Source organism: Lepisosteus oculatus, chromosome 4 (genome assembly GCF_040954835.1).
Source record: "Lepisosteus oculatus isolate fLepOcu1 chromosome 4, fLepOcu1.hap2, whole genome shotgun sequence".
NCBI classification, from domain to species: Eukaryota; Metazoa; Chordata; class Actinopteri; order Semionotiformes; family Lepisosteidae; genus Lepisosteus; species Lepisosteus oculatus.
In genome coordinates this window covers 44,538,472-44,563,445 of record NC_090699.1, presented here as the reverse complement: position 1 = coordinate 44,563,445, position 24,974 = coordinate 44,538,472, and the positions used below count along the sequence as shown (strand labels likewise).

At 41.6% G+C, this 24,974-nt stretch overlaps 1 protein-coding gene across 1 annotated transcript; it reads left to right on the top strand.

The window, feature by feature from the left end:
* Nucleotides 1-61: 61 nt before the first annotated feature.
* On the top strand, nt 62-23,331 carry cutc (cutC copper transporter homolog (E. coli)). Its single transcript, XM_069189260.1, has 9 exons — nt 62-237; nt 1,219-1,289; nt 2,129-2,188; nt 3,340-3,549; nt 4,744-4,779; nt 5,844-5,977; nt 8,245-8,272; nt 19,083-19,188; nt 20,962-23,331. Exons 2-9 carry the CDS (start codon nt 1,220-1,222, stop codon nt 21,071-21,073), a joined length of 756 nt encoding a protein of 251 aa, XP_069045361.1. The 5' UTR covers nt 62-237; nt 1,219; the 3' UTR covers nt 21,074-23,331.
* Nucleotides 23,332-24,974: the final 1,643 nt, after the last annotated feature.

Genomic DNA, 24,974 nt, shown 5'->3' with positions numbered 1-24,974 from the left:
GAAGAAATCTATTCTTTTCGAGCTGAATTACACTCTTAATCAGAGGATTGCGGTCAGATTTAATTGCTGTATTTTCCTCGAAGTCCTTATCAGGTGACCAACATGTCGACCTCCTCAGAGGCTTCACCGCAGCCCCCTCGCTGTCATTGGCTACCGCGGTCAGGAGGAGCGAATCACCGGGCTGCGATGAGAGGGTCAAGGGTTTGGTGTGTGCAGGAGTCCTAAAAAAGTTGACAGGTAACCATTCAGGAAAGGTTCGGGATACGTATGCCAAAATTCATTATAAAATGAAAAGCCGGAGTCAGCCAACAGTATTGCAAATGCACTGCAGCTTTTTTAGTGTGTTTATTTTCACGGCAAAGCCCTTTTACTGCCCACAGCAGTAGAAAGTTAAGTGCTGCAAGCCTGGTAGATGGTGGTCTGGGATAGAAAGAGTCTTATTCCGTACTGTATATCAAACGACAAATACTGCATCCACTTCGCCTGCGCTTAGCAGAAAGTATACTGTAGTTGATGGAGCTGCATATTAAAGAGCAGACTGGGGTCATTGCTCACGACGATGTATCTGTTCGTATTGTCGAAGAGCAGTAGTCCCAAAACCTCAGTTTATTTTTAGTGTGCTCGTGTAACTAAGCCACTAACGGGAACACAGCCCCTTCGGCAGCCATAAAAGCCGTTTTACGGCTGTGATTTAAAAAAAAAAGAAATTGTCCGAAAAGAATTTCCTGCATGGTATTATTCGATAGCTAAACACTACAATCGCCCTGTTTGTCATCTGCACAACAAGGAGCAATTGTTACAACTGAAAAAAGTATCGAAGCTCAGAAACTCATAAGAGGATCAATCAGCCCCTTAAACCAGAGGTTTAAGATAAGAGACTTGGATCTGACCATCTACTCTACCTCTTGGTGACATTAAAACTAGGTTAAGCTTTAAAACCGTTTCTGACAGTGAATGTCATTCAGACTTAGACCCTGGGCGTGTAACGTCCTTGTTGGAATAAATCTCCAGTTTTAAGGGTATAATTTTGCAATTGCTGAAAAGGCTGTTTAAAAAAAACAAACCTAATGTGGTTATATCAATGATTTTCAAAATGGAATGCCTGAAACTCTTTTAAATACAAGGATCAAAAGTGAATAAATGATTTGGTTTGAGCCATGCTTTATGATTGCCATGTTTTTAGCAATTAAGATGGCCTGTGGTTTTCTCTCTCTGCAGGATGGCAGAGAACTTTCTGATGGAGGTGTGTGTGGACTCAGTAGAGTCTGCCATCAATGCTGAGAGGGGAGGTACAGTGAAACCTCTGCACATTTTGCTCCCTTTTTCTGCAGATGAATTTTTTAAACCTAACTTCAAATGGAAGTTATTTGCAAAAACTGTAACGTTGCGTGGAATGTTGCTCGTAGCACTTGACCTTTCTTAAAATGGTTTGTTAGATTAAAATGTTCCATTAAGGCATGGTTGCTGTTAGCAAAGCCTTTCCTCTAATTGTAGCTTTTAAAATGTTTGCTGTAAAAGCAACTTTTTAACAACATTTTGGCCATACTAATAAATTTAATGAAATCCCAATTTTGGAAATTGCCTGAAATTAAGTGGTGAAGTAGATAGGGAATCTAAGAAGAACAATATCCATGGGCATTTGCTAGGGTCAGTGATTTTTATTTTGCACTCGGATATAATTGTATAACTCTTTCCAAAATAAATATCTGGAATAAATAATTAAATAATGTAATAAAATAATGTAATGTTTTGATATTAACAGCCCATACTCCCTTAACTACCATGTGGGCAGTATTAGAATAAGATCTGTCTGCCACTATATTATATCGGTGAGGGTGCTTTTCTGCCCCTGTCTGTGTTGTTATATAAGAGCCTATTAAGATTAAATAATATTATAGACTGCCTTGACTGCTGTTGTTTGGGCCTTATTTGTTTGTTCTTTCTTTGAACTTGTTTTTTCTTTCTTTAAGAAAGGAAAACGTGCTTGAGATATATATAAAGAAATAATTACACAGTCTCGTGGAACTGCTGGGAAGCACTTTGGCGTTGTTTACCTCTTGGGGAAACAACAGCTGTAAGCTGAGGGTGGTTGTGGTTGCTTTAGCAATGTGGTGCTTTATGTCCGCAGGTGCCGGCCGAATTGAGCTGTGTTCTAGTCTGCTGGAGGGAGGCATCACACCCAGTATCGGTAAGTCCACTGCAACACACATCTTCTCTTCAGTGGTGCTTTGTGGGTTATGCCTGCCTACACACTATAGTTTCTCTTGTATGTTTGAATCCTAGTAGGCCATTGATCCAATTATCTCATCCCAACTTCCAAGGAGCCATCTTAAACAATGTAGCAGGGTATCCTTTTCTGGTTTCTACAGCCTTTCATATTCAGTCTTCAGTATGCACTTCTGCACCTCACTGCAGGGCTCTGTTGAGTCACAGACTCTCTTGGTTTTCACCCTCATGGTTCTGTAACTGACGTTATTTGATTCATCAGTTACTTTATGTTTTCTAGTTCCATGGTCAGACAGCAGGAATGTGCCTTACCACGGTTAATAAGAATTATATTTCTGCACTTTTACCATGATTTTGCCTTACTTTTGTTTTTCTGTAGTTTTAATGACATTTGTGCTTGTCCAGACTTTGGGAGTACCACAGCATACCATAATGATAGTATTAAGTATTAATAAAGAAGTATTATCTGTAATACAACATAAAATATTAGTGGTCCACTGTGGCACAGCACAGTGAATACATGCTAGAACTATGGAGAACTGCTGTAAGGAAAAACCACAATAAATTGTGAAAATACAATTGTAAGTACCCAAACATCCATTTTCTATCTGCTTCTTCCAAGTTGGGGTTGCTAGGGAACCGGAACTTGTCGTGGCAAGCAAGGGGGCAAGGCAAGGTACAACCTTGGTCAGGAAGCCAGTCCAACACAGGACAAACACACAGACACAAACACACCAGGGCAAGTTTTCTCAGAAGTCAGTTCACCTACAAGTGTGTCTTTGGGCTGTGGGAGGAAACCATGGAGAACATACAGTACAAACTTCACACAAATAGCATCCCAGGTCCACAATTGAACCCAAGGCCCCAGTGCTGCAAGACAACAATGCTAACCACTGCTCCACCATGCCACCCACAATATTGATATACCCTGCAACATTTTGATAAGACTCTTTAGGATCTGGGTAGATGACCCCTTCATTAGTTTTTTTTAAGCTAATCACCCTTGCATTTTGTTTTCTCACTGTCTATTGGCAGTGTGATCTCTGCTCTCTGGAACATGTTTGTCAATCCTGCGGTTTTCCGGATTCAGGCATTTTTCTTTGCCCTTCACAGGCCTGCTGCAGGTGGTGAAGCAGTATGTCCGGATCCCGGTGTTTGTAATGATCCGGCCACGCGGAGGGGACTTCCTGTACTCGGACCGTGAGGTGGAGGTCATGAAGACGGACATTCACTTGTGCAAGAACCATGGTGCAGACGGGCTGGTGCTGGGGGCGCTGACCGAGGACGGCCGGGTGGACACAGAGCTGTGTGTGGAGCTGCTTGGTACGGCTGCTGTCGTGCTGCTGCAGTTGCCGAGTCCCACTGTGGTTGTGCGGTCTGGGTTAAAGTTCCCCCTTAGTTCAGCCGATGAGGCAGTTTCTTCAGTTTAGCTCAGTTCAGTTATTGTCATATGCACAAGCGCAATGAAATGCTTATATGCATTTATGCTCCAATACAGAGACATTCAGGAAACACTAAAAAACATAAACACAGAACAGCAGCAGCAGTAACAAGTTAAATACCAACTTAAAAAAATAACATCAGTGTGAGTCAGTGGTAGGGGTAGAGTTTAGTAATCTGTCAGTTTGTGAGCAGAAACTGTCTCTGAATCTGGAAGTTCATGCCTTTATGCTACTATAACGCTTCCCAGAGGGAAGGAGGGACAAAAATGAGAAACCAGGATGACTGGGTATCCTTAGCGATACTTCCAGCCTTCCTGAGACAGCGAGTTGTAAAAATATCCATTGGAGCTGTACTCCAATGATGGACTGGGCTGACCTGATTACCTACTGTAATGCCTTCCAGTCAGATAACGGGCTGCTGCCAAACCACACTCTGATACCACGTTGAGCACATTCAATAGCGCACCTGTAAAAGGTGGTAAGGACAGTTGAAGATAGAACAATTTTTTCAACTGTCTGAGGAAGTAAAGGTGCAGTTGTGCCTTCTTTGTAGCTCCAATTACATGCTGGGACCATGTTAAATCATAATTGATGAGTTTCTTAGGTTTTTTTTTTGTTTTTAGTTTCTTAGTTTTATTTCTGATTTCCCAGTGCGGTAGCTAGTGCAGAATGGCTGCTGTGTATCACCCGGGTAGGAGATGCATTACTTTGGTGGATGAGGTGGTGACTGCTATACATAAAGTGCTTTTGGTTCCGTAGGGATGACAATAATTTTATGAATAGAATTCTACTGAGGGTGAAGGAGATGGAATTGGGGGGAAAAAAAAACTTTTGATGTGCCCATTTAATTGTGTGTGTCTTGCTGATAATGGCAAGTAATTTGCTGCAAATTCAAAAGTACTGTTATTTGTGTCTTTCCATTTATACAGCACAACAGAGTAACTCCATGAGGTAGCACATCTTATGAACATGCATCTTGCCTGCTTACAGCCAGTTGCAGCAGTTAAAGTTACAATTACCAGTTACTCTCTCAAATTCAAACTGTTTCGTTTTGCTTCTCTTTCTGTCTTTACAGCTGCGTGCAGGCCCCTGCCAGTCACTTTCCACAGAGGTAAATTGCCTCTATTTATTTTAGGCCAAAAAAGAATGTGCTGTATCCCAGGAAGGAAGAATGCACAGACAAGACTTTCAGTGGCACAAATAAAACATTTGTGTTGTGTGTAGGGAGGTCAGCTTCACGATGCAATATTTTTTACTGTTAGAGGAGTATTGGAATTTGAGGGGACATTGAAAGGACTGAAGGGTTCCGCATGAACTCACAATATTTGGGAGCAAGGAAAAATGTTGGACATTTTCAATTTAAATACAAAAAAAGTTTTCCTCAGTCCCATTCAGCATGTTTTGTAATTCTTCATGTATATTGGAAAAAGTCAAGGGCTCATTACTGGTGTCCTAAATTTAAGTATACACTTTTAGGTGATTGTTCCCTGTTGATCTTCAAATTTTATATATTTGCACTGTTAAATATTGTGTCCTGTGGTTTGAATACAGTTTGCATGTACACATCACTCTGGCTAGGTTCGATTGACTGTTCTACAGTACATTGTCCATTTCTCAGGGGCCCATAGATGGGCTGGCATCCTGTCCAGACAAGATCATTCATGCGCTTTTTTCCCCCTTTGCACCCTACTGTATGTTGCCGGGATTCCAGAATTACTGTAGTCATTCGTTATTATCATTAGTACTCGCCAGACCAGATCAGAGCACTAGTGATGCCATTTACTAATGTCTTTCTCAAATGATGCTGCTTGACAGACACTAGTTGATAGACACTTTTTCTGTATTTTGCAAAATTGGTGTGGGAAAAAGGAATTAAGGAAAGTGAGATGTAAGTTTAAAAAAAAAGCATAGCCACACTCTTAAGATTAGAGTACATCTCATGTATATATATATATTTTTAGGGCTCTGAGTTAGCCAGTTGCCCAATAACACAGCCAGCAAGCTTAAAAAGTTTCAGTCAGTTTAAGCTTGTCTCAAGAGACAAATATTTACAGGACGCCACCCTCTCCCAGTTCTCTACAGGTGCACAGTCATTGCCTGTCTCATGGCAGACAGGGGATCCTGAGAGTGAAACTGGCCTAATGCTCTGTTCTCACTGTGCACTGCTCCCCTCAGCCTTTGACATGGTGCACGACCCTATGCTTGCCATGGAAACGCTGATCTCACTGGGATTCGAGAGGGTGCTGACAAGTGGAAGTGACAGCTCGGCCCTGGAAGGTCTGCCTCTGATCAAGCGACTGGTGGAACAGGTGAGAAACTGTACGTTTAGCCTTCCTGCACCACCAATCAACACCTCAAAGGTCTTGCAGATGCCATATTGAAAAGAACTGAAATGTCATTTTACGATTTTTGTATGTTGTGTGGTGCATGTTTATAAATCATTAGTTTTTAATAATTTATGGTTATGCAAGTATGTCTTGCCTAGTTACTATGGTTGAACAACATTATTATTGAGAGACACCTGGTTCTCAGCACCCTTCAATGTTTACCATTCAGGAAATTTTGCACTGGCATTGATTTAAATCAGTGTCCCCCAAACCTTCAATAATTGCGTACCCCTTTTGAGATTTTAGTCTTAAAGTACCCCATTTCGGGCAAAGATAATTTGAGGGTAGTGATAATCATACTATTTTATCTAGACTAGAGCAAATATGGTATTTATTTCTTAATACTTAATATATTATGAAGCTTATACTGTACATGTACTGTATACTACATTAGGAATAATAGTTAATAAAATAACTCTAAATAATGCTAAAAAACTATGATAAAGTAAAATAAAAAATTCTGCCACGTACCCCCTGAAAACCTTTTGTGTACCCCACTTTGGGAAACACTGATTTAAATGATCGCAACTAGTGCCAGAACCTGTGATGTAATCAAGTAATGGGTTTTATTTTTTTGTGGAGGGTAGGAATAGGATCTTTGAACATATTACTGCTGGAAATGACTATATTGGAAGTAATTTTGGAAACAGGACATCATGATACTAATAACAATAAGAAATATGCAAAAATCACTGACATGATTGGTGAGCCTTTTGCTTTATTTTCATGAAGAAATGAGAGTGAGGAGCTGTGTAAATGTGTTAGCTGCAAAGACACATGTAGAGGTTGAGGCACTTTTGAAATGTAAAATGAAAGAGTGAAGCACACAACATTTTGGCTATGGAACCACTTCAGGTGTGTGGAGGAAAGAGGGAAAGAGAACAAAAAAATAAGGGAAACAGGTGGGATGGGGAAAACAAAGGTAAAACTGGCCAGGAATAAGTTAAAAAGGGTGGATGTGTGGGAGTCAGGGAGCAGTATTGGCAGGCAGCAATCTGTAAATTAATGGAGAGATTAAAAAGAGATCAGCAACTAGGGGGGTAAGGTAAGGAGGTTATTCTTCTCATTCTCAATTAGAAGGTAGATATCGCCTGCCGTTGGTAGTCAGTGCTTGGGTCCTGTGAAAGAGGACAGTATGCAAAAGAGTTTGAAAGTTGCCTTGAGGTTTTCATAAGATACAGAACCTTTTGCCATACAACAACCATCCCCGATTTGGAGACAAAACATGTTTTCGGAAGATTGTTATTACATTGGATCCTGAAGTAATTAACTGAAAGAAAATGAGCTGAGGACGGGAGTCTAGAAGTTCATGCTGGGACTAATTTTGTTAACGTCAATTAAGGGTGGTTCCCAGCTGTTGACGAAGAAGTCTCAGGTAGTCATGTTGTGCTACAGCAGCATTACATTTTTTTTTTATATCTACTCAAGATACTGTATATTATTGTCTTGTTTATGTTGTATTATAAATCAATTTTTTCCTTTGTTTCAATAATTATTTCAAATTCTGCTACATCAGCTGATCTTGAACACATTAAGTTAAGAGAGCGTATCTTTTCTGCCTAGTATAAGGAGTATTGTCAAGTATAGTCAAGTAATGAAACTTGAGAACTAGTGCTTTTTTTACTACTTTCCCATATCGTCCCATAGATGATTGTTCACTCATATTCGAGCAGTTGTTTTATGGTGGTTATTATATCCAATAAAGTAGTTACTGTATGTATATTAGTGCCAACTCTAAATAACTGCACTAGATACAGTATGTGATGTTGAATAAACAAAACATTAATATATAAGGGAATTTTGAAACACAATTTAAGATTGTTCCTAAGTCACACTGACACACAAAAAAGGACAGAGGACATTTTAGTCATCAGATGTTTAAAGCAAGATGTCCACTTTCTCCTGCTCTTTGTCTGCTTGTAATTCAATTTCCATGATATTTTTCTCTGACCATAATGCTGCTTCTGTTGCAGTTTTTTCTCCCCGGTGTTTTAATTGAGCTGTACTGGAGAGGTTGGGAGCCCTTTGCTGCCCGCAGTTATGTTGTTTGGCAGGATGGCTTGTTGGCAGAGGCAGCCTCCTGCTCACGTATTGTTTTTAAGTGTCTCTCTTCCCTCTCTCAAGGGGAGTACATTTTTCCTAGTGACACTGACACATTTAACTAAAACCTTTTTTTCTTTTCTTAACAGGCTAAAGGAAGAATAATTGTTATGCCTGGTAAGTACACATTGAAACCTTTGCAACTATCACTTTTGCACAAAAAGTCAGTAGTTTTGTGTAAAAGTGAGGTGTACCTATTCTGTCTGACATACTATATCAGGAGCTGTCTTTTGAACAGGTTTGCCAGTTTGAGCTGCATTAAATCCTACCAGTTTATTTGATCTTAATCATAAATGTCAGCTTAAAAGCACCTTACAAGTGCAGTAACTGCTGTGCATTTAGTTTGACTTCTGGTATCTGAACCAGGTTTTCATTTCCTACTAGCAAGATCAAAACAAAAAAAAGTTGGTTTGCAGTGCGGTGGGTATTTTCTTTTTGGTGGACCAGTAGGTGGCATGCTTCCCTTTGGCCTGGAATTTCCAAACAAATGCCCCAGTGTGGTGTCAGGGGACACCCATGCTGTACAGGGAGGTGTCATCCTTCAAATGAGACATTAAGCTGACGTCCTGACTATAAAGTATTTCACTCTGGACTTGCGCAATCTGGCCCACCAGGTACTGGGGTAAAACCCCTTTTCTTACTAACAGTACCCTTGGATCATTAATGATCAATTAGTCAAGACCTTGGTTTAATGGCTGATCCAAATGTCAGCTCCTCCTGCAGCACAGTGCTCACAGTTACACCATACTGGGGCTTTGGTATTCTGGTTAAGAGGGAGGAGTACAGATGCAGCCATTCAAAACAAGCAAGGTACGCTGCGGTATAACGCAGTGGGCGTGTCACATCAAAAACGCGGTATAACGCGTAATTTCGCGTCATACCGCAAATTACCATATGTAAATTAAATGATGTTAATAGTATCCGGAATCACCTTGTAAAACCGCCAGGAGGAGCTGATAAAGCTTAACCTCTCATGTACAGCATTTGTGCTTTTAAATTTAAACTGTGTGTCACAGCATCATACATGAAAAAGTTGGTATATTTTATGAAAGCAAGATTGCTCAGTTGGGCAAAAGTACACAGCCTACCTTTATCATAAATATTTTAATTATGCAGAAATATTTTATGCATCAAAGTCTTTACCGAAGATATTACTAATAATATTAATAATGTATGACCTTGGACAAGCTGTAAACTCAAAGTATTATCCTGGTCCACATTCTTTGTAACCGTCTTTGTAAATGAAAAGACTATTTTTTCATTGACAAAAAGTAACACCACAGCTTTTCGTTGATCACGTATTCGTTTCCAATCATACAAAGTAAGTTTTGAGAATCTCCGATTCACCATGCCTTTCACATGCTCATAAATGATATTAATTTAGGAACATAAACATATTATGTAAACTATATATTGCTAGTATTGGTAGTTTAAATAAAAAAATACACACCACTATGCCATTTCTCCCTAAACATTTTAAGCATCAAAGTCTTACATGTGGTTATTTTGAAACGTTTTTACGTGCTCCTTCTGACCATATTACTGTACGTTTATATATTTTGTGAAAATTGATCGTTTTTATCTTTTCTGCGAATATGCTGGTCATCGGAGTAAACAAAGCATACTTTCAGAACTTGATTAATAGGGAATTTAATATGGAATCGTGTGTCTAAACAAATTAATAATGATATAATTATATTCGTGCACTGTAACACAAACAGTAGTATATGTGTATGGCTGTTCCACTGGTTGTCAAGTGACTGCGTCAGTGGCGTGATGGTTTAAGTGACTGAATTATAAGCAAGAGGTCGGGTGTTCAAATCTCGCCACGAGTTTTCTTTTAACAAACATTTCTTTGAAAAACTAAAATAGCAATAGCAAAATAGCAATATTATGGACACTCTATTGACTTTTTTGTATTTCTAAATATCGCAACATGTTCGTACTGTATGTGAACAGCAGTACCGCAGGGTATAGGGCGCAAATCCACGTGAGCTAGAAAGCCCTACATTAATATTGTGCATTCGCCTGGGGCTGCACGGTTTTCAAATCTCTCTCCCTCCCCCCCGGGAGTGCCCCCTGTGCCGATTTTCACTCCACTGTCTGAGTCTCTGCGTTTACATTGTTTGTAAACAAACCGGTTTCACAGGTATTTTCAAAGTAGAACAGGGCAAGTCTTCCAATGAAAGACACACACTCCATCTCCCTCCACGGACACGTTTTCTAAGAAAAACAGATTCACAACGCAAGGCTGTGTTAGTCTTCTGTGTAAAAAAAATCAGTTTGAACACCATGGGTGCTGTTTTTAAGACGCTGCTGAGTAAATTATAGGAATTTTCCTGCTGTCAGCACTATTATGTATATAGTTGACCCTTACCTGAATGAAAACAGGACAAGGGTTTCAGAAATCAAACAAAGCTTTATTCCCATGCTTACAGTCTGGGTAATTGGAGGATGGGCTGTTTTGCTTAGACCATTAGACATGCAGTACACTTCCTCGTGATCATCTTAGAATCGTTGAGTAAGCTGCAAGTTTTTTTTTTATACATAGCATTCAGAAATACAATCGAGAATAGTTTTGTGGTGCATGCATAGATGAAACTTTTCTAAAATGTATAACAAAATTAAAGATGATTAAAATCTGTAATCTGTAATGTTTCCACATGTAATGTCATTAGAAAGAACAATAAGTTCCTGCTTTGTCTAACGATGGTATCAAAAAAGAAACCTGTGCTTAATGATAATTAAGAGACTGAGAAGTCAAAGAAAATTATTTACGTTGTTTAATTTTAAACACTAATTTATGAACACAGATGCAATTGCTGCTTTACAGACATTGTGCAATACTGAGCTCCGCCCTTCCTCCTTCCCAGTGCTACCTCCCCCTCTGACACAGCGCAGTGGGCGGCACGCTGTTTTCAGAGCCTCTGATTGGGGAAAAAAGACTATTTGAAACGTGTGTTGTTTTTATGAATTTTTTTAATTTTAAACGTTTAATTAAGAAGTAAAAACCTTACAGCGTAGACAGAGATTCTAAGATGAACACGAGCTGATCATGTTATTAATTATCGAAAACCTGTTTTCATAGCTTTTAAAGTCGTGCTATGTCTAAGCAGGGGCACATAATTTTATCTCGTTTTTTATTTATTTTTTAAGAATGTAAAAAATTGTTTGCCCAGCCTTAATTTAAAGACCTCTACTTTTCACAGCCTGTACATAAAACTACACAATACTGCTGACAGCAGGAAAATTCCTATATTTTACTCAGCAGCGTCTTAAAAACAGCACCCATGGTGTTCAGACCGATTTTTTTTACACAGAAGACTGACACAGCTTTGCATTGTGAATCTGTTTTTCTAAGAAAACATGTCAGTGGGGGAAGATGGAGTGTCATTTAAAGACTCGCCCTATTCTACTATTCTACCTATACTACCGCAGAGAGAGAGATGAGAACCGCGCAGCTCACATGGATTTGCGCCCTACACCCTGCGGTACCGCTGTGCACAGTACAAACATGTTGTGATATGTAGAAATATAAAAAAGGTCAATATAATGCCAATAATATTTGCTATTTTAGTTTTTCAAAGAAATGTTTATTTGTTAAAAGAAAACTTATGGCGAATGCTGGGTTTGAACACTCGACCTCAGGATTATAAATCAGTCACTTAAGCTACCAAGTCATGTGACAATCACTGAAACAGCCATACACATACTGTATCAATGGAAAGTCTTATACTACTGTTTGTGCAACAGTATATGAATATAGTTATACCGTTATTAATTTATTTAGGTACGCAAATCCATATTATATTCCCTATTAATCCAATTCTAAAAGTATGCTTTTGTTTAATCCGATAATGAGTGTATTCGCAGAAGAGGTTAAAACAATCAATTTTCACAAAGTATATAAAAGTACAGTAAGATGGTCAGAAAGAGCACGTAAAAATGTTTCGAACTAACTGTCACGACCATCAGGCAGTCAAGACCAAAGCGTAAGCGAGCTAATCAGCCCCAGCAGCGGGTGATTATTAACAAACGCCACCGCACAAGTTAAACCACCTGCGCACACTCATTGCTGTGCGCACGGCTATTTAAACCATCTTCACCTGCTTCCCACTGCTCGGTATTGAGTCTACTCCTTGAGAGCTCTACCTGGCGTTTTTCCCCGTACCTCGTTTATTCTGGATTTTGGATTTCCCTTCTGCCTTTTCGACCTTGCACCTCGCCTCTCGACTCGGACTGTCTGCTACCGGAGAACTTCCTGGATTACGACTTGCCTTTCGCCTTTTGACTACGACCTTGCCTCCCATTCTGGTTTGTTCGCCTGCCTCATCTACCACCCGTGCCTGCGTCTGCACAGGATCCGTGTATCTTCTCACTAGGGATTCCTAACAGAATACCGAGCCGAAAGATGGATCCCGCGGACGCACAAGCTTTTTGCTCACTTTTTAATCGCCATTCCCAAGCTCTCACCCAGCTTCAATCTTCGCTTCACATTCTCTCCAATCACGTCGCTAGCCTTCCGCCCTCCCCTGTCCCTTCGCCTCCAGCACAGACCACTGCTCCAATCCCTGTAACCCCGCCCACCCCTCCCGTAGCCTCACCGTTTGTTCTCCCGGAAAGATATGACGGCAACACCGCGGGCTGTAGGGGTTTTATTGCGCAATGCTCCTTGACTTTCCAGTTGCATCCTGAGCATTTTTTTTCTCCCCGGGAGCAGATCGGTTTCGCCCTTTCCTTGCTCACTGGCAAGGCTCTGGACTGGGCAGCTGTGTTGCTTTCTAGGGGAGACTTTCAGTTTGCTGATTTCCAGCTTTTTGCTGACCAGCTCCAGGCACGTTTTTCTCCAGTCAACCCGGACCTGACTCATCTCCGGCTCGCCTCGCTTCGTCAGGGTGATGGATCTCTGAATGATTATGTGGCTAACTTCCAAGCCCTCGCCACGGAGTCTGACTGTAACCCTGAAGCCCTGATTTGCCTTTTTTATAAGAAGATCTAAAGGACCACCTGGTGCTCTCGCCACTTCACAACCGCTCTCTCGTATCGGCAATCGCTCAGGTGGTTGAACTGGACACCCGCATTCGGCTGCGGAGAGCAGAGAGTCATGATGGAAGCAGTCCTGGCCGTCCTGAAGGTACTACCCCCACGGTGCCCACTCGGCATCATGCACCCCTTTCCTCGGAGGAAAAGGAAAGGCGCCGTCGGGAGGGACTGTGTCTCTATTGCTCTGCACATGATCACCTTCTCTCTGCTTGTCCCTTGAAACCCCCTTGTCCCTCTCGAACCCTTCCGCAGCCTACTGTTGGAGTCAGTAGTGCTGTTTTTTCTCAAACCTCATCAGGCCCTTTATTCCCAGCTGAAATTTCTTGGGCTGACGCACAACTTCCCCTTTTGGTTTTTGTTGACTCAGGGGCAGCGGGGAACTTTATAGACGTCACTTTTGCTAAGAAGTGGGATATTCCCCTGGCTCCGGTCTCACCCCCGATCTGTATTCAAGCTCTGGATGGATCCCCGATTGCACCTGGATGGATTACATGGCAGACCGTCCCTCTCTCTCTAACAGTTGGTGCTACTCATGTTGAGGAAATTTCACTCCTTCTCCTGGACTCGCCTGCCTACCCGGTAATCCTAGGTCTTCCCTGGCTCAAGAAGCACGATCCCCACATCTCCTGGGACAAGAATGAGCTCATTGCCTGGAGCCACTCCTGTCATGTCAACTGTTGTCGTCAGCCGGTTAAGGTTGCTGCTGCAGTAACCTCTATGGAGGAGCACTCTACCATCCCACCCCAATACAGGCATCTGAAACAAGCCTTTGATAAGCAGAAGGCTCTTTTGCTTCCACCTCACCGTAACTGTGACTGTGCTATAGAGTTGCTTTCGGGAACCCTTCCACCCAAAGGACGGATCTACCCTCTCACTCAGGCAGAGAACCAGGCTTTACAAGATTATATGAAGGAGGCTCTGGAGTCAGGATTCATTCGTCCCTCCTCTTCTCCAGCCTGTGCGGGTTTTTTCTTTATTGGGAAGAAGGACGGCTCTTTGCGGCCGTGTATTGATTACAGAGGACTGAACTCCATTACGGTTAAACATCGCTACCCCCTGCCTTTAATTCCAGCCGCTTTGGAGTCCGTACGGGGAGCCTCCATCTTCTCGAAATTAGATCTACGGGGGGCTTACAACCTTATCAGGATACGTGAAGGGGACGAGTGGAAGACGGCCTTTATGACCACCCATGGACATTATGAATATCAGGTGATGCCTTTTGGTCTTGTTAATGCCCCGGCTGTCTTCCAGTCATTCATGAATGACATCTTTAGGGACATTATTGGGAATTTTGTTTTGGTTTACCTGGATGATATCCTCATCTTTTCTGCCAACCCTAGGGATCATGTCCACCACGTCCAGGAGGTCCTGACTAGACTCATTAACAACAAACTCTACGCCAAGCTTGAGAAGTGCGTTTTCCATGCCTCTAAAATTCACTTTCTGGGTTACATCATTTCCTCAGTTGGTGTAGAGATGGACTCTGCTAAGGTGGCGGCCATCAATGACTGGCCAGCCACTCGTAACTTAAAGCAAATTCAACGTTTTCTAGGTTTTGCCAACTTTTATAGATGTTTCATCCGGAACTTTAGCTCCGTCGTGGCGCCTATCATCGCACTAACCCGCAATCGACCAGGCTTGGGTAAATGGAACCCGGAGGCTAACCAGGCATTTTTACACTTAAAACAACTCTTCAGTTCGGCACCTCTTCTACGACACCCGGATCCCTCTCAGCCATTCATAGTGGAGGTGGACGCCTCAGCCTATGGGGTTGGGGCGGTCCTCTCAGCGCCACGGGGATAAACAGATTCCACATCCCTGTGCCTTCTTTTCAAGGAAACTCTCCCCTGCCGAGGTTAATTATGATGTCGGTAATCGTGAACTCTTGGCTATCAAGCTGGCCCTGGAGGAATGGAGACACTGGTTGGAGGGGGCTCATCACCCCTTTGTCATTATCACGGACCATAAGAACCTGGCCTACATTCAGTCGGCCAAACACCTCAATTCCCGTCAGGCCCGTTGGTCTCTTTTCTTTTCTCGATTTAATTTTGTGATCACCTATACGCCTGGCTCGAAGAATGGGAGGGCTGATGCTCTCTCTAGGCTCCATGATCCCCAGGATCTGGACTACACACCGGAACCAATCATTTCACCTAACAGAATCCTCGGGGCGATCCACTGCTCTATTGAAGATCAGATCAGACGTGCCCTCAAGGGAGCTATAGTTCCTTTGTGCTGCCCCCCGGATAAGCTTTTTGTACCGGACAACTTGCGTTCTGCTGTCCTGCAATGGGGGCATGACTCTCGGTTTGCAGGCCATCCCGGGTGCAGACGCACTCTGGACCTACTCACCAGAGATTTCTGGTGGCCTTCCATGCGATCAGATGTTGCAGAGTACGTCCGAGCTTGCCCGGTCTGTGCCAGGATCAAGACTCCGCGTGCCAAGAAGACCGGTCTCCTTCACCCTCTTCCGATCCCACACCGCCCTTGGTCCCACATAGCTGTGGACTTCATTACGGACCTTCCTAGCAGTCAAGGTCATACGGTAATCTTGGTGATATCTGATCGTTTTTCCAAGGCAGCCCATTTCGTCCCCCTCCCAGCATTGCCCACAGCCCAGGAAATGGCATCACTGTTTGTGCAACAGGTCGTTCGGATACATGGGTTGCCCAACGATGTGGTCTCAGACAGGGGACCTCAATTTGTCTCGGCCTTTTGGAAAGCGTTCTGCCAAGCTTTAGGGACCCATGTATCTCTGACTTCGGGTTATCATCCTGAGGCCAATGGTCAGGTGGAACGGACCAACCAAAGCCTCCTTACCTTTTTGAGAGCCTTCACCTCCAGCTCGCAGGATGACTGGTCATCGCTACTTCCCTGGGCAGAATATGCCCATAATTCTCTTACCTCCTCCTCCACTGGTCTCTCTCCCTTCCTCTGCTCACTAGGTTATCAACCCACTCTCATTCCTGCCACCCCTCCGGACACGGCGGTGCCGTCGGTGCGTCAATATATTTCCAAGCTGTGCAGGACCTGGAGAATGGCGAGGACAGCTCTCGCCAAGTCAACCCAGCGCCAGGCCAAATTTGCAAACCGACACCGCAGACCAGCCCCCCGTTTTCGCAGAGGCCAGTTTGTTTGGCTATCAACAAGGAACCTACCTCTACACCTGCCTTCCAAGAAGCTCGGGCCTAGGTATATCGGCCCCTTCAGGATACTCTCCCGGATCACCCCAGTTACCTTCCGTCTTGCACTTCCCCCCACCCTTAAAATCCACCTGTCTTTCCATGTCTCCCTCCTGAAACCCTTTTACCGCTCACCTCTGGTGGCTCCCCAACGTCGCCCGCCACCCCCGCGTCGCATTCGGGGGCACCAGGCATATACAGTCCACAAGATCCTTGACTCTAGATGGAACCGCGGTACCCTTCAGTATCTGGTTGACTGGGAAGGTTATGGCCCTGAAGAAAGATCCTGGGTTCCGGAGAGGGATATTTTGGACCCTGCGCTAATCGGAGTCTTCCACAGGGACTATCCCGATCGGCCGTCTCGGCCGTCGGGAGCCGCCCGTGAAGGGGGGGGTACTGTCACGACCACCAGGCAGTCAAGACCAAAGCGTAAGCGAGCTAATCAGCCCCAGCAGCGGGTGATTATTAACAAACGCCACCGCACGAGTTAAACCACCTGCGCACACTCATTGCGGTGCGCACGGCTATTTAAACCATCTTCACCTGCTTCCCACTGCTCGGTATTGAGTCTACTCCTTGAGAGCTCTGCCTGGCGTTTTTCCCCGTACCTCGTTTATTCTGGATTTTGGATTTCCCTTCTGCCTTTTCGACCTTGCACCTCGCCTCTCGACTCGGACTGTCTGCTACCGGAGAACTTCCTGGATTACGACTTGCCTTTCGCCTTTTGAATACGACCTTGCCTCTCGTTCTGGTTTGTTCGCCTGCCTCATCTACCACCCGTGCCTGCGTCTGCACAGGATCCGTGTATCTTCTCACTAGGGATTCCAAACACTAACCACATGTAAGACTTTTGATGCTTAAAATGTTTAGGGAGAAATGGAATACTGGGGTGTATTTTTCTTTAAAATACCAAGACCAGCAATATACAGTTTACATAATATGTTTATTTTCCTAAATTAATATAGTTTATGACCTTCAGATGCATTATGCTCCTCTTTTTATGCTTAGCTACTAAAATTTTTCCTTTAGTTGTAAAATTCCATATAAATATTCAATACTAAGCAGATTAAAACATGCACAGTAAAGAGATTAAATGATTAAATCTTTCCACTACCGTCCAATGCACCACGAGTGCCCCTGTCGGTCATTTTACCCAGCCATTCACGTACCGCGGTACGGCGCGGTGGCACACACGTACAGTAATTGCCCGCGGTACAGGTTTGTACCACAAACTTTGAATGGCTGCATCTGTACCACTTATCAGTCCACCAACAACACTCACAGGAGCTGGATTTTTCCATGGGATCATATAACTAGATCAGACCTAAAGTAAAGCTGCTGTCTTCTGTGTTCTGTGAGGCATTCAAATATTTGCAGCACAGGTCCATCCAATTCTTTTGGCAGGATTGCCTTGTGATGAGGTTGGGGGATAAGGGCAAGTGTATACAGAGGGAATACAGAATTTAAGAATATAGCCAGTAATTTTCAGTAGGATTGAGATATAGAACTACTGTGGTACTCAATATTTAAAGTACTACTTCTGGGCGGGACATAAAACCATTAATAATGGTTTTCCATTAAGTTGTACAAATAAGGTTATAACAATAACAATGAGAGACCAAGAAACTCTGGGTAGTATCTTATATGCATGGCAGAAAAGAAAACACTTGACAGATGGTTGCATTCATTAAAATCTTAATAAGAGTCTTAGCATTTCAATGGACTGAAACAATTGGAATATAGGAACCTCTCTAAATTCTATGGTAAAAGAATTTTGCAGAACTTCTGTATAGGCCACTGCAGTTTTGTGTTGCCTTGTCCACATAATGGAGTAATAGTTGATACAGCTTGAAATGAAATACACACACTCCAGGGATACTTAAGAGTTTGGTTCCTTCAGTATTTATGTAATCCAAATTACGTAAGTCGGAAGCGACCACTTTTTAGGCATTGTGTAAATACATATGTAGGTTTACCATTCATGATCCTGTAGTGATCCTCCCTTATTTGTCCCAGATATGTCAATGAGAAAGGAGGAAGAGCAGAATTGTAGGTTCTGCCTTAATAATTAACAGGTGTCTGTGCTGAACACAGAGGGGATAGAGAGCAAGAAAGAGAAGGCAGCAGCAGCAGTCCATGAAGCATCCTATATAGGAGATAGATATAAAATAATGATGATACAGTTTTAAAACACTATAGCTAGAATAATTGAACACTAAATATAGAACATGCTTAAAAAACGACATGGTACAGCAAATCGATTAGAATGACCTTTTACCAAATTTATCTAAACTGTACATTTCATAATTCTATATGGTACTGTTCAATAATAAAACACAAATTAAAATACACAGTAAATAAAAAATCACTTGGATCCTTTCTGGACATGATTGCAATTTGGGTTTCTCATACTTTTCAGTGAGAACGCAGAAGTACATTGCCCCACTGCTTGTTCCTTATGCATGTAACTTAAACTCTCCTACCTAGAGTATTTTATTATGGGGCCAACGGAAGGTTTTTAGCGTAATATTGATTTACAAGTCAAGTCTTGTGTAACTCAGGGAGAGGGTGTTCTTGTTTTGCTCCAGGTCACCTTTGTATAAATATCATCAGAGTTCTTTACCGAGATTTTATATACTCATATTTTACACACTTATGGTACAAACAGTGTGCAACGTGCTGTATTTGTTTGCCTTTTGCAGGAGGAGGAATAAGTGAGCGGAACCTGCAAAGGATTCTGGAAGGCTCTGGGGCCCAAGAGTTCCACTGCTCAGCCCGGTCCACCAAGGACTCAGCCATGAAGTTCAGGTGAGGGCTTTTCCTTCAACAAATACATATTCTGTCACCTTGTGCTCAGCATGGCCAATCAGTAGGGGTGCATGCCTGGGGCTGCACACTGTGTTCAGCCATGTCCGATCAGTAGGGGTGCATGCCTGGGGCTGTACACTGTGTTCAGCCATGTCCGATCAGTAGGGGTGCATGCCTGGGGCTGTACACTGTGTTCAGCCATGGCCAACCAGTAGGGGTGCGTGCCAGGGGCTGCACACTGTGTTCAGCCATGGCCAACCAGTAGGGGTGCGTGCCTGGGGCTGTACACTGTGTTCAGCCATGGTCGATCAGTAAGAGATACCACATAAACGTTTTCTTATTTTTAACCAGTAAATTGTTAAACTAGTTAGATATTTTTTTTTTACAAAAGCAGAACACAAACAACACTATTGCAATGCCAATCATGTAGGTGGTCTTACCACTACACTCATAGCAATGGTTTTTTCACATGCAGCTGTATTTCCCCAGGGCATTTAAACTGTGCTTAGTATAACAGCCAGGAGATGATTGGTTTGAAGGAGCTACCAAACAGTAATATTTCAATATTTCCTTCATATTCATTTGATTTTGCCTCGGAGAATAAAAGTCATTTTAATGGTTTTAATTTGTTGTTATAAAATGACATTTATTTCCAAACTTATGTCTTAACAGTGTCTTTGACAAGTCAAAAAACTGACATGTCATTCTTCCATGTCCTGTTAAACACTTAGAGCATTGGGGTGTTATTGTTTGAAAACAACAAAAAAGATTTCTAAATGTATCAGGATTATTTGGTTTGTTTTTGTGTATGCCAGCCGATTAAATCATTTTTGCTACTATTCAGTATAAACAGTATAAACTTGTATCATAGTAAGCTTCTTAAATATTAAAATCCGTCCTGATGCCTACATCTTGTATTCTCGTTTGCACATGCATGTTTGACTTCTTTGATTAACACACTCCAATAACATAATAGCACAGCCCACCAAAACACAATTCCTGAACAATCTTAATCTTAATTAATGTTGATTTATATACTGTATATGTTTAGAGGGTTGCTATGCATTGTATGTCTGACATCTATCATAAAAGGTACTGTTTGTCATTTGAACCAAATCTAGACTCTGTGCTGTACATCATTTATACAGCAGAATCATTACTGCTATTGACTGCTATTAATCATTACTGCTACCACTATTGATCAATATGGTAAACTTGAGACTGTATGTAGTGTATAATGTTAATCTATGCAGTTAGGTCTTTAACATTAATATAATGATGTGCGATGGTTTATTTTTTATGTGTCACAACTAATTAGCAATTGAGATATTTAAAAAAACATATAACATGTAGAACATGCCTAAGAAAACGACATGGTAAAGCAAATCGTTTAGAATTGCCTTTAACCAAATTTATATAAACTGTACAATTCATAATCCTATATGGTACTGTTCAATAATAACACGGAAATTAAAATACACAGTAAATAAAAAATCACTCGGATCCTTCCCGGACATGATTGCAATTTGGGTTTCTCATACTTTTCAGTGAGAACGCAGAAGGACATTGCCCCACTGCTTGTTCCTTATGCATGGAACTTAAACTCTCCTACCTAGAATATTTTATTATGGGGCCAACGGAAGGTTTTTAGCATAAAATTGATTTACAAGTCAAGTGTAACTCAGGGAGTTAATGCATTCTTTAAAACTATGGCCTCGGGTTGTGGGGTACCATTAACAAAAGACGTAATATGCTCTCCTGTCTTCGTCTCAGGAACACCTGTGTGAGTATGGGAGCAACGCTGTCAGCTCCCGAATACTCCTTGAAGGTGGCCGATGTGGCCAAAGTGCGCACGCTGAACGCCATTGCCAAGAACGTGTTGTAGAGCCAAGTGGAAGGGACGCCAAGCCTTGCCTGGGACAGCAGCAGCACTGCAGCATGGCAGACTGGGAGAAGCAGGGCAGGAGCGGAACCCAATCGAATTCTGAAATGACCCATTTGTTTCAGGCAGGCTTCTGAAACACAGTGCCACCTTTGCGAGGGGGAGTGGTGGCTGGCCCCTCTGCTGCTGTGAAGCAGTTTTTTGACTGTTGTACAGGGGAAGAAAAAGAAATGTCGGGATATCCATTTTGAAAACGTCTTTTGGCATTTTTCGAATCATGACTTGGTCACAGCAAGAGAATGACCTCACTTAAGTACGTACAGCTTGAGGGTGTTTGACGATGGCGAGAATTTAACTAAAGCCTTTAATTGAAATTCTGCTGTTTCTTCAAGTTAAGTGTGTTTTGAGAGTTTTGACTATGTCAGTATATACTGTAGTGAGTTTCTGTTTTTTTTTTTGAGCAGTAGGTATCTGGTGATCTTTGCAACATTATCTGCTTCTCTAGCACAGAGACATACATTGTGTAGCACATCCTACAACATTTTTTTTTAATCTGTAAAAATCTTTTCCCCCATTTGGAAAAAAAAAACGGATAAGTTAAATCTGGAAGGTCATTTGTCTCCTCTTCACATACGTAACCTGACTGACCTACAAACAACAGTTTTGTGGAGTCTTGTTTTCAAAGGACTGGTTCCACTGTGGCTTGTTTAACTACTATAGCCTTGCTATCACTTAATATGTATGTTACACCAGAAAGCAAATTTTCACATTGCTGCTGACATCCTAAAGTTCACAGTAGGGTAGAGTTATATCTTCACTGTTATTTGTCGAAGCGACGGAAGATTTAAACGCACAGGTCATTATTTTCTTTTTTTTTTCCTGTTTCCCTTATTATTTCCTTTAATTTATTCCAAACAAACTTTCTTTTGACCTCATTGACGCTTATACCTCAACTAAAAGCTTACAGATCTCAAGCAACCCTCTCCCTGACATGAAGACTTGCGTGGCCCACTAGTGCTGCTCTGTTCAGTGAACTTGCCAAAAGAATGCTATTCTGCAGCAGTTGCTCTTCGCTCTTCGACCCGAGTCCTGTGCTGCAGGTCTCCCTGTTTACTGGTGCTGTATTATTGATCGAGATGGGGGTAGATGATACTGCAGCTGCCAGCAGTGTTGTTGTGTTGTAACCCAGCAGCGAAAGTGTAGTCAATCAGCTACTAGAAACTAAGCTAGACAGGCCACATGGCATCCTTTCATTTTTAACCTTTTTCAATGTTCTTCCTAGGACTCATTTGTTTACTCCTCTGTGGTTGGAGTGCACCCAGCACATAACCACTTAACTGAGCAAGCTAAATGTGTTTTTTAGTTGTATTCATTTGACATGTGTTTGCTCCAGTAACAGCTCTAAGGTATTAATTAATCAGTTCTGTCTGCAGTAATTGAATAGATGACTGGTCAGGTGTTTTACGAGTATGTTTTATGAGTGATGGGGAAACATCACAGATCTGAAGATATATGAATGCGTTTCTGAATTTCTTACATTTGTTGGCTTTTGAAATGCGGAAATTATTTGTTCTGGGTTTGAATGTTTTGGCCTGATATTTAAATATGAAATAATACCACTGATGAGTATATGGAGCCTTAGGTAGTATTTTTTCAACCATTTCTCCTACATGGGGAATCATTAAAGACAACTGTATCTTAAGCAAACATATAGTTTGAATTCTATTTTTTTTTAAAGAAGATCTGAGAAGATCCTGGTTTTCTTAGCATAAAAATGTAATTAGGAGAGATCTTTGAGTTGATCACTGCAGTGCAGAGATGAGATAAGCGAGTGTGTGTTCTTCTCTGTCTAAACCCTTTTCACCGACTGCCAAGTGACATGTTACCAAACATGTCTAATAATTAACAGCCCAGTCCTTTGTAAAGAAAAGGTTATCTGAAAGTTTTGAACTTTAGAACTTCACTGGGGGGAAAATACTGTAGATTTGTTCGGGCCCATTTCAGACTGTGTCTGGAGAAAAAGGTGTGCATCTTTCATAATGCTTATGAATAATTCTCAAGTCAGAAAATAATAAATAGTTTGTATTTGTCAAAACTTGTATTGTGTCCTAATATTTGGTTGTTGTTGCTTGATATCTCCTTCACTTTCTGTCATTTTAAATGATTTCTCTCATCTGAAATAGTTGGAAACTATCTTTTGTTGTTATTTTTTTGTTGTGGTTTTGTGATTGTTATTTTTGTTGTGAATTTATTAAAACAAAAACTTTCTGCAAGTATTTTTGTTGCTTAGTATTTTTTGTTGGGAATTGCTTAGTATTACGGTAAGTGTCTGTGGGGGGGGTTGGTCGTTTTTCCATTTTCAGCACTGTGGGTACAATGGATTAAAATAGACCGGCTGATCCTTGTGTGGAAATTGCGTTAGGATTCCTGGTCCACTAGTAGAAATAGTAACCCATGAAATGTGGATTGTATATACCATAGGTGTGAATCTTTGGAAGCATGTGGTAGACATACCGGACATTAGTGACATTGCACTCCCGGTCAGGGCTAACTCTCCTGTAAGGCTTGGTGTTGTTAACCCCTCCGCATGTCAAAAAGATGAGAGGACCTGTTTGATGGGCATGTTGTTGACTAATGCCCACAATTCTCCCTTTTCTTAAAAAATTAACCCTGCAATGGATAAAGTGGTTAGAAAATGGGTGGATGGATATTTTGCATTCTAGCGGCACTAAAGATAGGAGCCTTATTTCCTGTATTTTCACAGAATGTCTGCAGCTATCATGTATTGTGACACCAGTTGGTGTTGTAACAGAAGGATCAACAGAGTGCTTAAATGAATATCAAACCAGATATGGTACAGTTACTTTTAATAATGTTTGTAATGGCTCTACATGTGTAAAAGATATTGTCTCAAGCCAATTCAGATGTAAAAGACTTTGGTCTTTGGAATTTGGTAAGATCTAAAGTATATTGTTATGGGCTTATTGAAGTTAGGCCTCGTAACTGGAAGTCAACTAAGCCAACCTTTGATAACTAATTTGAAAGAAGATGACATAATGCGTGAATCATACTCAACAACTTAAAATGGCCTTTTTAGGGCACACGATAAATATTTACAGAATTAGATCACTTTCAGTGCCCTCCAGAAGTATTGTGACAGTGAAAATTGCTGTTTTTGCTGTATACTCAAGTAACTCAGATTAGAGGAAAAAAAGATGAATATAAGACAAACAAACAGAATTATTTCTGAGTATTTTTGTGCTTATATGTTTTACCATTTTAGCATAATAGCACTTTTTGTGTTCAATCCCCCCCATTTCAGGTAAGTATTGGGACAATTGGCTGCCGGCTGTTTCTCACTGGTCAGGTGTTTCCTGTTGCATTGATTGTGTGCACACAAAAGAGCTGTGAATGTGTAGTATAGGATTTAGCTCTAGCAATGCCCTTTGGTGTTGGCCTTTGGAGTCAATAGGCCTAAACCAACATGAAGGCTAGAGAAATGTCCATGAAAGAAAAGCAAGCAATTTGGATGTGGAAAGAAAAGAATAATTCAATGATAACCTATAAGGCAGAAACTGGGCATCGCTAAATCAACAATTTGAAATGTTTTGATAAAGAAAGAAACCACTAAGATATACTCAATAATCAGCCATGACCAGGTCAGTCGAGAAAAACTGCAGTTAATGATAGAAAACGTATGAGAACTGTGAAGAGAAACCAACATTCTCCATAGTGCAGGGGTGGAGGTATCGCAATCTACTATTTGCAGTTGACTTGGACAGCAGAATTATAAAGGCTACACCGAAAGGTGCAAACCTCTCATCAGCACCAAAAATGGAAAGAATAGCTTGCAATTGATTAAAAAAGTACAGAGATGAGCCAGTGGAGTTCTGGAACAAAGAGT